Below are 12,399 nucleotides of genomic sequence, written 5' to 3' on the forward strand. Positions count from 1 at the left end.
TGAAGCCTTAAATATTTGAGGATCTGGGTTTTTGAACTACCACCTTCCTTTATATAGACTCTCTCACATGCTATGTTCAATATTTAAAGTCCTGTTGTGGGTGTATGTACAGCGCTGTGTAAAGTTACAGCACTATATAAATAAAGCTTAATAATAATAATAATTCTTACTGATTGATGATTGGTGTGTTTCTACCGAGATGAGGGTCTTTCGTAAAATAATATGTAGAGAGAGCTTGTAGACCCTTTGAGGATAACTGAAAGAAAGAAGTTGGCGGCATGAGCTTCCATAGACTTCAGTCTATGAAAGCTAATGCTGCCAACTTCTTTCTTTCAGTTAGTCTCAAAGGGACTACAAGCTCTCTCTACATACTATTTCTACAGACTAACATGGCTATATCTTTGAATTCTACCACTATGAAAATCATAAAATAATATTTATTAATAATTTTCAAAATAGAAACATATATACCGTACATACACTTTGACAAAGACATAACCATAAAAAACAAAAACAGCAACAAAACAACAAAAAGAAAATATATACCCTACTAACATTTACTGTGGGATGCAGTGGCTTAGTGGTTAAGACATCATTCTGATGATCGGAAGATCAGAAGGTTGGCAGTTTGAGGCCTGAGTGCTGCATGATGGGGTGAGCTCCTGTCACTAGTCCCAGCTTCTGCCAACCTAGCAGCGTGAAAGCATGCGAATGCAAGCAGATAGATAGGTACCACTTCTCAGTGGGAAAGTAACAGCATTCAGTGCAGTCATGCTGGCCACATTACCATCGGAGTAGTCCTCAGACAACACTGGCTCTTCGGCTTAGAACTGGAGATGAGCACTGCCCTCCTACAATTGGTTACAACTAGACATTCATGTCAAGGGACTACGTTTACCTTCTAACATTTACATCTTCTACCTCATGAAAAAAAGACTTCCTGCTTTTCTCTAAGCATCACACTTAATCATGTACTCTAATTTCTCCTCCCTTCATTATTTTGTCATCATTTATTCTTCACTAAATAACTATCATATACCAACTTCTCTTTTCCAAAGTTAAAGTCAAAAACTAACTTTACCCTCTGAAGCTAAAAACACTCATATCAATATTAAATTCCTGCTTCTTAGTCATGTTCAAAATGGAGGACCTTTTGGAATGCCTCCTGGACAGAATGAGGTTAGAATGTAGGTCGGGTGACTAGATGTCCTCACTGCAAAGGAGGACAAGGCACTCCTTGTAAAATGGAGGGCATTCAGGAAAATGGAGGGATATTTACCACATAAAAGCTAAAGACACTCCCAGAAATAAATTCCTGCTTCTTAGTCATGCTCAAAATGGAGGACCTTTTGAAATTCCTCCTAGACAGAAGAAGGTTGAAGTGTAGGAGAAAGAAGGGTCTCTGGTGAGAAGAGTCGAGATGTCCTCACCATGCAAAGGAGAACAAGGCATATATAAAATGGAGGACATGCAAGAAAAATGGAGGAAGGAAGGAATAAAAAGAAGGAATCCCAAAAGGGCCTCCATTCTGGGAAGGCCTCAGAAGCAGGGATTTACATTGATGTCAAGGGTGACCAGACTTGGTCCTCCTTTTTCAGGACCTGTCCTACATTTCAGCCTCCTTCTCCCCATGAGGCATTCCAAATGGGCCTCCATTCTGAGCAGGACTCAGAAGCAGGGGTGTAAATCCCTGAGTCCTGCCCAGAAAGGAGGACCTTTGGGGATTCCTCCTGGAGGCTGAAATGTAGGACATGGCTTGGAAAAAGGAAGGCTCCAAGTCTGGTCACCCTGTATAACAGGCTGTTGACACTCCAAACTTGTTCCTTTGAACTTCAGCTCCCAGAATCCCCAGCCAGCATGGTGAGCAACAGTCAGGGACTCTGGAAGCCAAAGTCCAAAACTTCTGGCTGGGCAAAGTTTGGGAACCACTGCCTTGCAAAGGCCTGCTTCTGAGTCCTGCTCCAGATGGAGGGCACTGGGGTGGGATGTGCTCAAACAACTGCCAGGAGGACTGGCCCATGGAGAAACCATACTTGCCCAGAGGGAAACATTGGGAATTACTTGCCCATGGAGAAACATAGGGGAATATTGACCCTTAGGAGAGTACATAGGGAAATACTTGCCCATAGGGACACATTGGGAATTACTTGCCCAGAGGGAAACATTACTTGCCCAATGTTTCCCTATGGGCAAACATTCCCCCGTGCTCCCCTATGGGCCACTATCCCCCCATGTTTCCTCCCTATGGACTCCAGAGGCCAGGGCCAGGGGAGGCGGGGCTGGAGGCTGGGCGGAGGCGGGCCCTGGGCGGCTGCTGCTGCTGCTGCTTCTGGGCCAGGAGGAGGAGGAGGAGGAGGAGGAGGGCCGAGAGAGAGACTAGGAGCCCAGTGGAGGCAGAGAGGGCAGCGGGAGCCCGGCGGGGAAGGAGCCCGCCATGGAGCCTGTGACCAAGTGGAACCCCAAGCAAGTGGTGGACTGGACCAAGGGTAAGGCACTGCCTGGCCGCCCTGCCAGCCTCGCCTCCGACTCCCCAAACTTCCCTGACTCTCTCTCTCTCTCTCTCTTTCTGTGCGCAAAGGGATCCTGGCGCTGCCCAGAGGCTCCAGACCTTGCTCCTCCGAAGGGCGGCTGCGGATGGAAGGAGTCCTGGCTCCTTGGCGGAGCTCAGGTCCCAAACCTCTGGAGCGACTCAAGTTTGGGATCTCTGCTGTTGTTGTTCACCGCCTGGAGCCACGGGGAGGGGAGCTGGGGTGACAAAACAACAACAACAACAATTTCTTACCCACCTCCCCCTATGGCTCCAGGTGGGGAACATCATCATCATCACCATTATTATTGTCGTTATTATTATTATTATTATTATTTACCTTGGAGACTAACTGCTTCTGAGTCCTGCCCAGTAGCCTGAGCTTTCCTAGACTTGAGGCTACCATAAAATGTTTATTATTATTATAATTATTATTATTGAATCCAACTTTTATTTTAAACCAGGCTGGGAGGAAGATCCCTGGATCCCTGGGTGGGTAAGAAATACATTTAATAATAATAATAATAATAATAATAATAATACCATTATCATTTCTTACCCGTTTCTCCTCATGGATCCAGGCAGGGAACATGATGATAGTGATGATGATGATGATGATGATGATGATGATGATGATGGTGTAGCCCCTTGGAGACTAACTGAAAGAAAGAAACTGGTAGCCTGAGCTTTCCTAGACTTGAGTCTACCATAACATGCCACCTCCTTCTTCTTCTTCTTCTATTATTATTATTATTATTATTATTATTATTATTATTGAATCCTCATTTTAAACCAGAATGTAAGGAAGGTTTATAACTGGCAAATAAAAATAGTAAAAGGGAAAGAGATGATGGGAGTTTTCACATAACACACACAAGTTCCCATACCCCAAATTGAAGAAAAGCAGATACATATAGTAACATATATACCCACATAGTTTAAAGATGGATATTTAGGGATGGAAAAGCAGAAGGTAAAGCCGCATCGTTGCTCCAGACATCCTTCAGGAAGTCATTTCAAAGTGAGAATTTAGTTCATGTTTGGACAAACATCCATCTGAGGAAATAGGATAAAGTCTAGGAAAGCTCATGCTGCCCACTTCTTTCTTTCAGTTTGTCTCAGAGGTGCTACTACAGGATCCCTTTGCAGACTGACCTTCCAGACTAGGGCTTGCAGTTCTCTTTGCATAGCTGACTGAGGCCTCTCTCTCCTTTTGGTTGCCCTCCCTCTCGCCTCTTTCCCTTGCCTTCTCCTGTCCCCTTGTCTCCCATTTGTTTTGTTTCAGGTTTGTGCGCCTCTTCCGCAGGGATCAAACGTGCAATGAGTTTATTGCTCTGAAAAACTGAAAAGTGCTTTGGAAGTTCCCTTGCTGTGAGCAACACAAACACACACACACACACACACACATATGTGAGCGTGACACATTCAATTGCCTGCGTGTGAGGTCAGGCCAAGCGTGGGGTTTTGCAACTTGGTGTGAAACTCCTAGGCTGTGGAAACACGACTTGGGGTTTCTTTTTCCACTGGAGATCCCAGAGCTTTCTGGTTTTTCAGAACTGAGCTGTGGCGTTCCAAGCGTGTCAGAGGCTTCCCCTCCCCTTCCAAGGATTTCTTTTCAGGCTGAAGCTTCCATATAAACAAAAGCAAAGTATTCCCTTTTCTTTGGCTGCATCTGGATGGCAGAAATAGTCTGGTTTGACCCCACTTTAAGTGCTATGGTTCAAGATGATGACATTCTGGGAATGGTAGTTCGTTGAGGTAGTTTGTATGGTGCCCAGAATGTCATACCCTTGAGCCATGGCACTTAAAGTGGGCTCAAACCAGATTATTTCTACCATTTAGATGCAGCCTTTGAGAGCTAAATCAGGAAACTTTGCACATTCAAGAACACAGGAGTCCACAAAGAAGAGTATTGGCTACTCATGAGAAAATCAGAAATACTTGAAGTGCCTCCTTATGATTTTATCGTATGTATAAAATGATGATCTAAATATGTTGGAGACTAGATTCTCCACCTCCTCAAACAGATGTTCTGTTGCCAGTTGTTCTTATTTATTATTGTTGTGAGCCTTTGAGCTGTTTCTGACTCATGGCGGCCCTATTACGCAGTTTTCGTGGCAATTTTCTTCAGAGGAGTTTACCATTCTCTGGGCTGAGAGTGCACGACTTGCCTAAGGTCACCCAGTGGGTTTCCATGGCTGAGACAGGATTTGAACCCTGGTCTCCAGAATTATAGTCCAGCGCTCTAACCACAACACCATGCGGACTGGATCTTACTTATATCAGGAGAAAAATTATGACAGCATGACGCTGGAACTTTAGACTTGGTGTACACTTTACTTGGGAGGAGGTCAGTTTGACCTGGACAAGACATACTTCAGAAGAAATAATAAGTATAAAGTTGTCTTAGTTAGCCCTTCAATTTATAGAGTCCACTTAATTTCCTGTCCGAGGCAAGCAACTCCATCCTGGGTCAGTGTTACACATTTGGGAGCATCTGTGTGCTCAGACATTCCTAACCTATTATATTTTTTGGAGCATGTGAGGTCTGCAGTTGTGTGTTTAGATGAGAGCCTGCAATGAGTTGGAGGCAGGAAGAGTCCAGATGTATGATGCCAGATATGCTTTGGGGAACTTTTTTTTTCTTTTCCTAACATATACTTTTTTTGGCTTTTCTGGAGTTTTGTTTCAGAGTGGCTGTGCACTAGTTGGTTCGTGGAATGGTATGTGCAAAACATACAAATAGTTTAATCAGAATTGCAAAATAACTGTGATGTTGCCAATTCCCCTCCTTTAATAGCCTCTTTTTCCATTTTATTTAATACAAATTAGACATTTTAACATGCAAGATTAAATATTTGAATCCATAGTTTAATATGGTGCCCTCTTCCCTTTATGATGGCAAGCATGGGCCCTATAGTGAGCCAGCGTGGTGTAGTGGTTTGAGTGTTGGACTGGTACTTTGGAGACCAGGGTTCGAATCCTGTTTGGGCCATGGAAACCCCTAGTGACTTTGGGCAAGTCACACTGTCTCAGGTTCAGAGGATGCCTATGGCAAACCCCCTCTGAAGAAACTTGCAAAGAAAACCCCATGATAGGTCCACCTTAGAAATGCCATAAGGCACAGGACAACAAATGGGTCCTGCAGTACTTGTGACCCATTGTTCTGGGTATGGTAGATATTTTTTTAAAGGTAGTCACTTGCTTCTAACTGGAAGAAAATGTTATTGGAAAACCTTATTGGGACAAAGTTAGAGAGCATGTTCATTGAGGAGCCATTCTCTGTTGTCCCCTTTACCAACTTTTTTGGACGTCTTTTTTTTTTAGCTCAAGTGCTTGAAAACCATTGCAGTTAAAACATCTTTCAGGAAAGAATGTTTTTGACCTGGGTAGCTTTTTATCTGATTGGTGTTGAACTGAACTTTATCCTTTGTTTTGTCCCTCTTGCTAGTTGTCATGTTTCCTTAGTAAAGAAACATGCCAAGCATAGCTTAGTAAAGAAAGGTAATCCACGAGCCCCTAAATAATTCAATTTCAGTTTGAGGTGCCTTTCAAACTGAATAGTGGACTGAATTTGGCCCAGTTTGTGCTCTATGAAGGGCTAATGTTTCTGAGACGTTTTTTAAAAATGGTTTTTGGTAAATGGATCTTAGGAACCTTTTCTGTTGGTGAGTGCCCTTGGAATGGCCAGCAGTGGCTGATTATAATGATATAGTGATTACAATATTATTTAAATTGGTGATTTGCCGATGCAAATGTTGTGGCTCATTCTGAGGCTCCATCATAGATGAGGAAGGTCTTTTTAGAGCTGCCTCACAGTTTTTCCATAAAATCAAATCAGATCAAATCAAAAGAGAAGATATGTGACAATCTTGATGTAGGGTTTTTTTTGGAGGTGAGGACTTTGTTGTGATGATTCATGGGCTTTAAAGGAGAAGTTGGAAACCTTACATGCCATCTGTGGTTCTGTTGTACTAGGCTTGGCATCAGTGTGACCAAGAACCCCCTGCCATTTCTGAGACACTGCATAGCTGGTTGTGCCCCAGCTACCAATACTATAACATCCCTACCCTGGTGCCTTAAGGCTTTGTATAATAAGATATTACGATATCAAGAAATATACCAGGATTTTGGTAGGCTCTGCAGTGTAGTGGCAGAGAATGCCTTGTGCCCTAGCTTGACTACTTTTGCTCATTGTGGAGAAGTCAATCAAGAACATGGTTGAGGACATCACAGTCCCAAAGATGTACTTAACTCACTTAAAGGTTGAGTTGCACTATACAAATGTGTTCATATGCTTTCAAAATATTTTTATCATAGTTATATCTTGTCTTTTTTTTCACGATTGGGGCTGCATCTAGATGGCAGAATAACTGCCATGGATCAATTTTATAGAATTCTGGGATTTGTAGATTTTTGAGATATTTAGATTTCTGTGTCAGAGAGCTCTGGTGCCACAACAGATGACAAATCCCAGGATTCAGTAGGATGGAGTTAAAGCAAACTGCATTAATTCTGCAGTGTGACAGCAGCCTGAGACTCTTGCGTGTACGCTTAAATGAGTACTGTTGAGTATGATTTGTAATAATTCATACTTTCAAGTGATTTCTCATGCCTGTACCTCTTATTTGGTAAATCTCCTAGGAGTTGTGAGAAGTTTTTCTTCTCAAGTTAGAAAGATCTGCATCTTTCAACTACCTTTCTACCTGCCTCTTAAGAAACATTGACTAGGCTCCACAAGTCCCCCTCCCAAAGCATTCTGCATTCATAATGTGGTTTTGGCCTGTGAACTGTTAACTGTTGGTCATTACCAACTAGAGTAGATCTTTTGAATCACTTGTTGAATAGTGAGTCAACCTGTAGATCAGGGATAGCCAACCTTTTTGAGCCGGGGGCCGGGTTGCTGTCCCTCAGACAACTGGGGGGCCGAAGCCGGGGGTGGAGCTTCCACCCTCCGGGGGCGGAGCTGCATGCCGGGGGCGGCGCTTTCGGCCGAAGGGAAGGGCTTGGGCACCCGTCCCAGGCCCTTCCCTTCTGCCGAAAGGGCTCCAAGGGGCCCTTTCGGCCGAAGGGAAGGGCTTGGGCGGGCCGCTTCCTGGGCTCCTCCACGGCCCTTGCGGCCCCAGGCCTCTCTCTCCTGAGGGAGGCCTGGGGCTGCGCCCGCGTAAGCAGCCTGCCGCCTCCGCGGGCTCCCCCACGGCCCTTGCGGCCCCAGGCCTCTCTCTCCGCATTAGGGATATGCCATCCCTAAGCAGCGGTGGCCTTGGTGGCAGTGGCGGCAAAATCAGGCTGGGGTTGGTCCTGCCGCCTTGCCGGGCCAGATCCGGCCTTGGGCCGGGGGTTGCCAACCCCTGCTGTAGATGAAACCTGTTAATTTTCATGGGTTTACTTTAGTTGGAATAATGGTAGAATTTACACCTTTGTATGCTTCATCCTTTATCATCCTCCCAACTCATTTATGCCCCAAAGCTACTCTTGAAGACCAGGAGATCTTTCAGGGGGCATTCAAACATTTTTATCCCAAGAAGATCTGGATTTCCATACTGATGCAATACTGGATCGGTGTTCCCACTACATTTTCCATTCCTGAATCTCTCCATGGCATTTTTAACCCTGTTGCCATTCACACTTGCCATCAGAGCGATTTAAAATGGAGGCTCCTCCTTTTCCGGGAACGATGCAGTGCAATATGAATTGATTCGGTAGCGTACTTACACTACTGAAGATGCAGATTGTTGTGGCTCTTAAAAAAAGATGTGGGTGAAAAACCCCAGTATCAAATATATTGTGTTAAGTGTGTTTTCTGGTAGCCCCCCCCCCCCCCCCCAAACTGATGTGAACGCCACAAAAATAATCCGGTTTCACACCAGATTATTTTCGTAGTGTGAATGGGGCCTTAATGTCACATTTGAGCTTGGAAGTGTTCCTCCTTTTTGGATTGTAACTCCCAGAATCTCCCAGCCAGCATGCATGGCTGGGAGATTTTGGATTTTTTTGGATGAGTCTGGGAGTTGTCATCTCAAAGAGAACATGTCTAAGGTGTGCATGTGCTGCATTGTGAAGTTATAATTGAAATCAGCAACCTGTATATATCCAAAGATGCTGTAGGCTAATGGAAGTTTAAACTGTAGAATCCATGACCCCAAGTACGTAGCACTGATGGCTGCCAATTTGGATGGCTTTAAAAAGGGATTAGGTAAATTCCTGGAGGTTAGGACCATCAGTGGCAACTAGCTACGGTGGTTATGTATTACCTTCAGTATCAGAAACAGTATGCCTCTGTAGATCAGTTAGTGGGGTACATGGAATGGAATATGCAGTTTTGCTCATGTCCTGTTTTTGGGCTTCCCATGGACAGCTGATTGGCCCCAGTTTGAATAGAATATGTCCTTTGGTATTTGGCTCCATGGGCCTTTTAATGATCTTAGAAGGTTTTTATTTTATTTTTTAATTTTTTTGGATCTTGCCAAAGGCTGTATTTGTGTGTACATTTCTTAGTATACATGCATTGGATTTCAACTGTAACGTAAATAAGGGTGTGCACATGTAACTCTGCTAGAAATAGCCTAGTGTTCAGTGAGCTTTAATGTAATATGTATGCCTTTAGCAACTATAATATTTCTTTGAGTGATGCTTGAAATTTTCCCACTGATTTAACTCTTCATCTTGCATTGAGAAGTTAATTTTTCCCCATATTGTATGATTGACCTAACCATTTAAAAAAATATCAAACTATAATGTGGGTTTAAGAGTGCTTGGTTTGTTTCCTTCTGCTATTTATTTTAGAGGATCCTCCCCTAATTAATCAAGGCTTGGCCTCGCCACAGTCAGTGGTTTTAACTGTCTCTTGGGTCTGTGTGCTTTAAACAGGAGGGATTCCTCTCTACTAATACACTTTTTTCATGCTCTCAGTGTGAATTGACCTCCGTGCTTAACATCAGAAGGTTTCCTAACACTGTACTTTGCTTGATGAGTTTGTAACAAGGCAGTGCTCTTGGAGAAAAAAGAGAACTCTTTATGGGCTTAGGTTAAACACGTTTGTTGCTTTTGAACATAATAGGTGTAATTTAAAACATGCAAGTGGCTTGATAATCACATTGATGTAATGTTTTATTTTTTAATCCATAGCCAGGGGGAGGGAGGGGGAGATACCTTTTTTGGCCATGATTTCTTAGATTGTTATTTCTAACCAAAGTTTTACATTCAGTCATGTTGTATATACTCTCCCAGGGACAGAAAGGAGAAAGCAATGGCAAACCTCCTTTGAACAGGTCTTGCCAAGAACTTTTGAGTCCCCGTAAGTCAAAAACAACTGGAAGGCACAGAGCATGCATCCATTTCAAAAAAATTGCTGTGCTAACACTAGCATTCTAGACATTTCTGCTCAAGTCTGTATTTACTGGACATAGTACTGTATGACCAGCAGTAACAGAGAACTGTATTTAAGGGCTGAAAAGAAGCTGCTTTTGAGGTGGACAGAAAACAATAGGTTTTGCTGTCTTTATGGATAATAAATAGGTGGCTGCAGCAGTGATACAACATGTGCTGCTGTGCACATAGAAGGTCACAGATTCAATTCCTGCATCTTCAAAAAAGAGAGGTGTTAGGAAGGATCAAATTAGGGGAATTTAATTAGCTCAAATTTACGAGAGGCGTGTCCTAACAAAGCACGCAGCGGATCGTCCCCCTATGTGTATACCAGGGGTCATCTAGTCCAACCCCAAGAAACAGAGACTCCAATGCCAATGAGTTGCAATTAAAATATAAACATTTATTAAAGCCACACAACAAAAGGGATCATGCACGCACACACACATTCAGTGCTAAAGCAAGGGAGGGGGGAGAGCTTGGGAGTAAAGGAGAGAGGCACCATTGGAATAATTACCTTAGGAGTCTTCTCCAAGCGATGGATGCGAGGGATGGTGGATGGTGAAACACGGCCGCGGGGGAACGGGAAAGCAAGCGGCGACCGTGGTGGCTTGAGCTGAGTTCCGGCGGGCTAAGCTAACAAGAGGCCCGGTGACAGTGAGCTTTTGTCTTAGCTCGAGTGATTTCACCGGAGCCCAAGGCTCGGGGGAACTCAAGCTTGGAGCAGCAGCTCAACAAGCAAGGTTTGAGGTTTGGAACTTCAGCTCGACAAGCCCAATGAGGGCAGAAATCTAGGTCCTATTTATACTGTGAAACATATCCTCAGGCTATGGCTACCTGGTGAACAAAGGTCTTGATGGCTATCTTTTGTCTAAGCTGAAACTTACACAATGGATACACAAAGAAGAGGTCTGACACTTTTCAGGGGAAGACAAATATCTAGATGGCAGAGCTGTTAATACAATCACTCGCTCATTGAGAAGGAGGCTACCTCTATTGTCCTCTCTTCTTTGGGCAGCCTGCGAAACTTGTAGGGCAACTCCCAAAACTGCCTGCTGAAAGGTTTGCATTTTACCTTTTTTCCTGTGACCAAGCCTAGCAGCTTGCTGGCTACGTGGTCGGCTCGCTCTTAGGGTAATGGCGGCTTGTGATGGGGTCAGTCAGGTGTCATGATTTTTGATCGCTTGGCACCCAAAATTTATATAAAACCAAACTTGGTAACAGAGGGGCTGCTGCCACGCTGCAGAATTAATGCAGTTTGACACCGCTTTAACTGCCATGGGTCAATGCTATGGAATTATAGGATTTGTAGTTTGTTGTGGCACCAGAGCTCTCTGACAGAGAAGGCTAAATAGGTCACAAAACCACAAATCTCAAAATTCCATAGCATTGAGCCATGGCAGTTAAAACTGCATTAATTCTACAGTGTAGATCTAGCCTAGGAGAACCTGAGAGCTGCTGCCAGTCAGCGCTGACTGTATAGGCTTAGGTAGACAAATCCTCTGATTGTGTATAATGCAGCCTTCTAGATTCCTGTAGCTCTTCTGTCTATAAATGGCTGATCACTAGATCCTGCTAAGAGTTCTCAGACTTCTTTGTAATCATCTTTCCTGAGTTCAGAAGTTCAGAGCTCTGAAAGTGGTGAAAACCAAATACTAAAACAGATCAAATAAATAAACAAAGAAAGTAAATATGCAGATAGTTGATCAGGGTTAGGGTTGCCAGAGTGAAAACTGAAACAGGCTCCTGCACCTTTAGTAGTTGTGCAGAAGCGGGGAAGGCAATGACAAACCTCCTCTGAACCATTCTTGCCAAGAAAACCCCATGATAGGTTTGCCTTAGGGTCGCCATATATCAGAAGCAACTTGAAGACACAGCACAGACCCAGAGAGAAGAGGGGCTTTTGACCAGTTTTGCTTGTTACATGATTGTATGACAACCAGTGCCTGCTAAAATTCCCTCTTCTACACAACCATTAAAGGTACAAAAAACCTTCTCCTAGGTCAGATCAGAACCAGGAAGGCTTTTAAAGCCCATAGCTGTCTCTAGAAATCCCAATTTAGTCTTCTCTAAATCGGCATCCTCAAGATGTGTTGTGTATAACCACTGTCCTCTCTGTCAACAAACAGCTTGTCCAGGAAGATGCAAAATTTAGGGCAGGACTTCTAGAGGGCATAAAGTTGGGGAAGGTTGTCCTAGGGTGCGTCTGTACTGTAAAAATAATGCATTTTGGTACCACTTCAACTGCCATTGCTCCATCCTATAGAATCCTGGGATTTGTATTTTGGGAGGCACCAGCACTCTTTGTCAGAAAAAGCTAAAGACCATGTAAAACTACAAATCCCAGGATTCCATAGCATAGAGCTGCAGCATTTAAAGTGGTATCAAACTGCATTATTTCTACAGTATAGATGCACCCCTAGATGTGTATAATCACTGGGAAGTTCCTGCCTTGTGTCTCAGAACCATTGATGTGGAAGAGGGACTTCTGCAGGTATGGCACT

The 12,399-nt window shown here is 43.8% G+C and overlaps 1 protein-coding gene across 3 annotated transcripts in view; it reads left to right on the forward strand.

Moving 5' to 3' along the window:
* The first annotated feature begins 2,370 nt into the window (after positions 1-2,370).
* The window catches only part of LOC149310985 (connector enhancer of kinase suppressor of ras 3), a 93,015-nt gene continuing 82,986 nt past the window's right edge, over positions 2,371-12,399 (forward strand). For 2 of the 3 annotated variants that reach the window (XM_089530159.1, XM_089530160.1), the window contains exon 1: positions 2,371-2,486. In XM_089530159.1, the coding sequence (XP_089386285.1) occupies positions 2,435-2,486 (52 nt within the window). In that variant the 5' untranslated portion in view covers positions 2,371-2,434. Of the gene's footprint in view, positions 2,487-2,796; positions 2,805-12,399 lie in introns of those variants that run through there. The other variant, XM_089530162.1, reaches the window with a different exon arrangement.

Source organism: Sceloporus occidentalis, unplaced genomic scaffold (genome assembly GCF_023333645.1).
Source record: "Sceloporus occidentalis isolate IW3139 unplaced genomic scaffold, rSceOcc1.0.p SCAF_6, whole genome shotgun sequence".
In the NCBI taxonomy this organism is placed as follows: domain Eukaryota; kingdom Metazoa; phylum Chordata; class Lepidosauria; order Squamata; family Phrynosomatidae; genus Sceloporus; species Sceloporus occidentalis.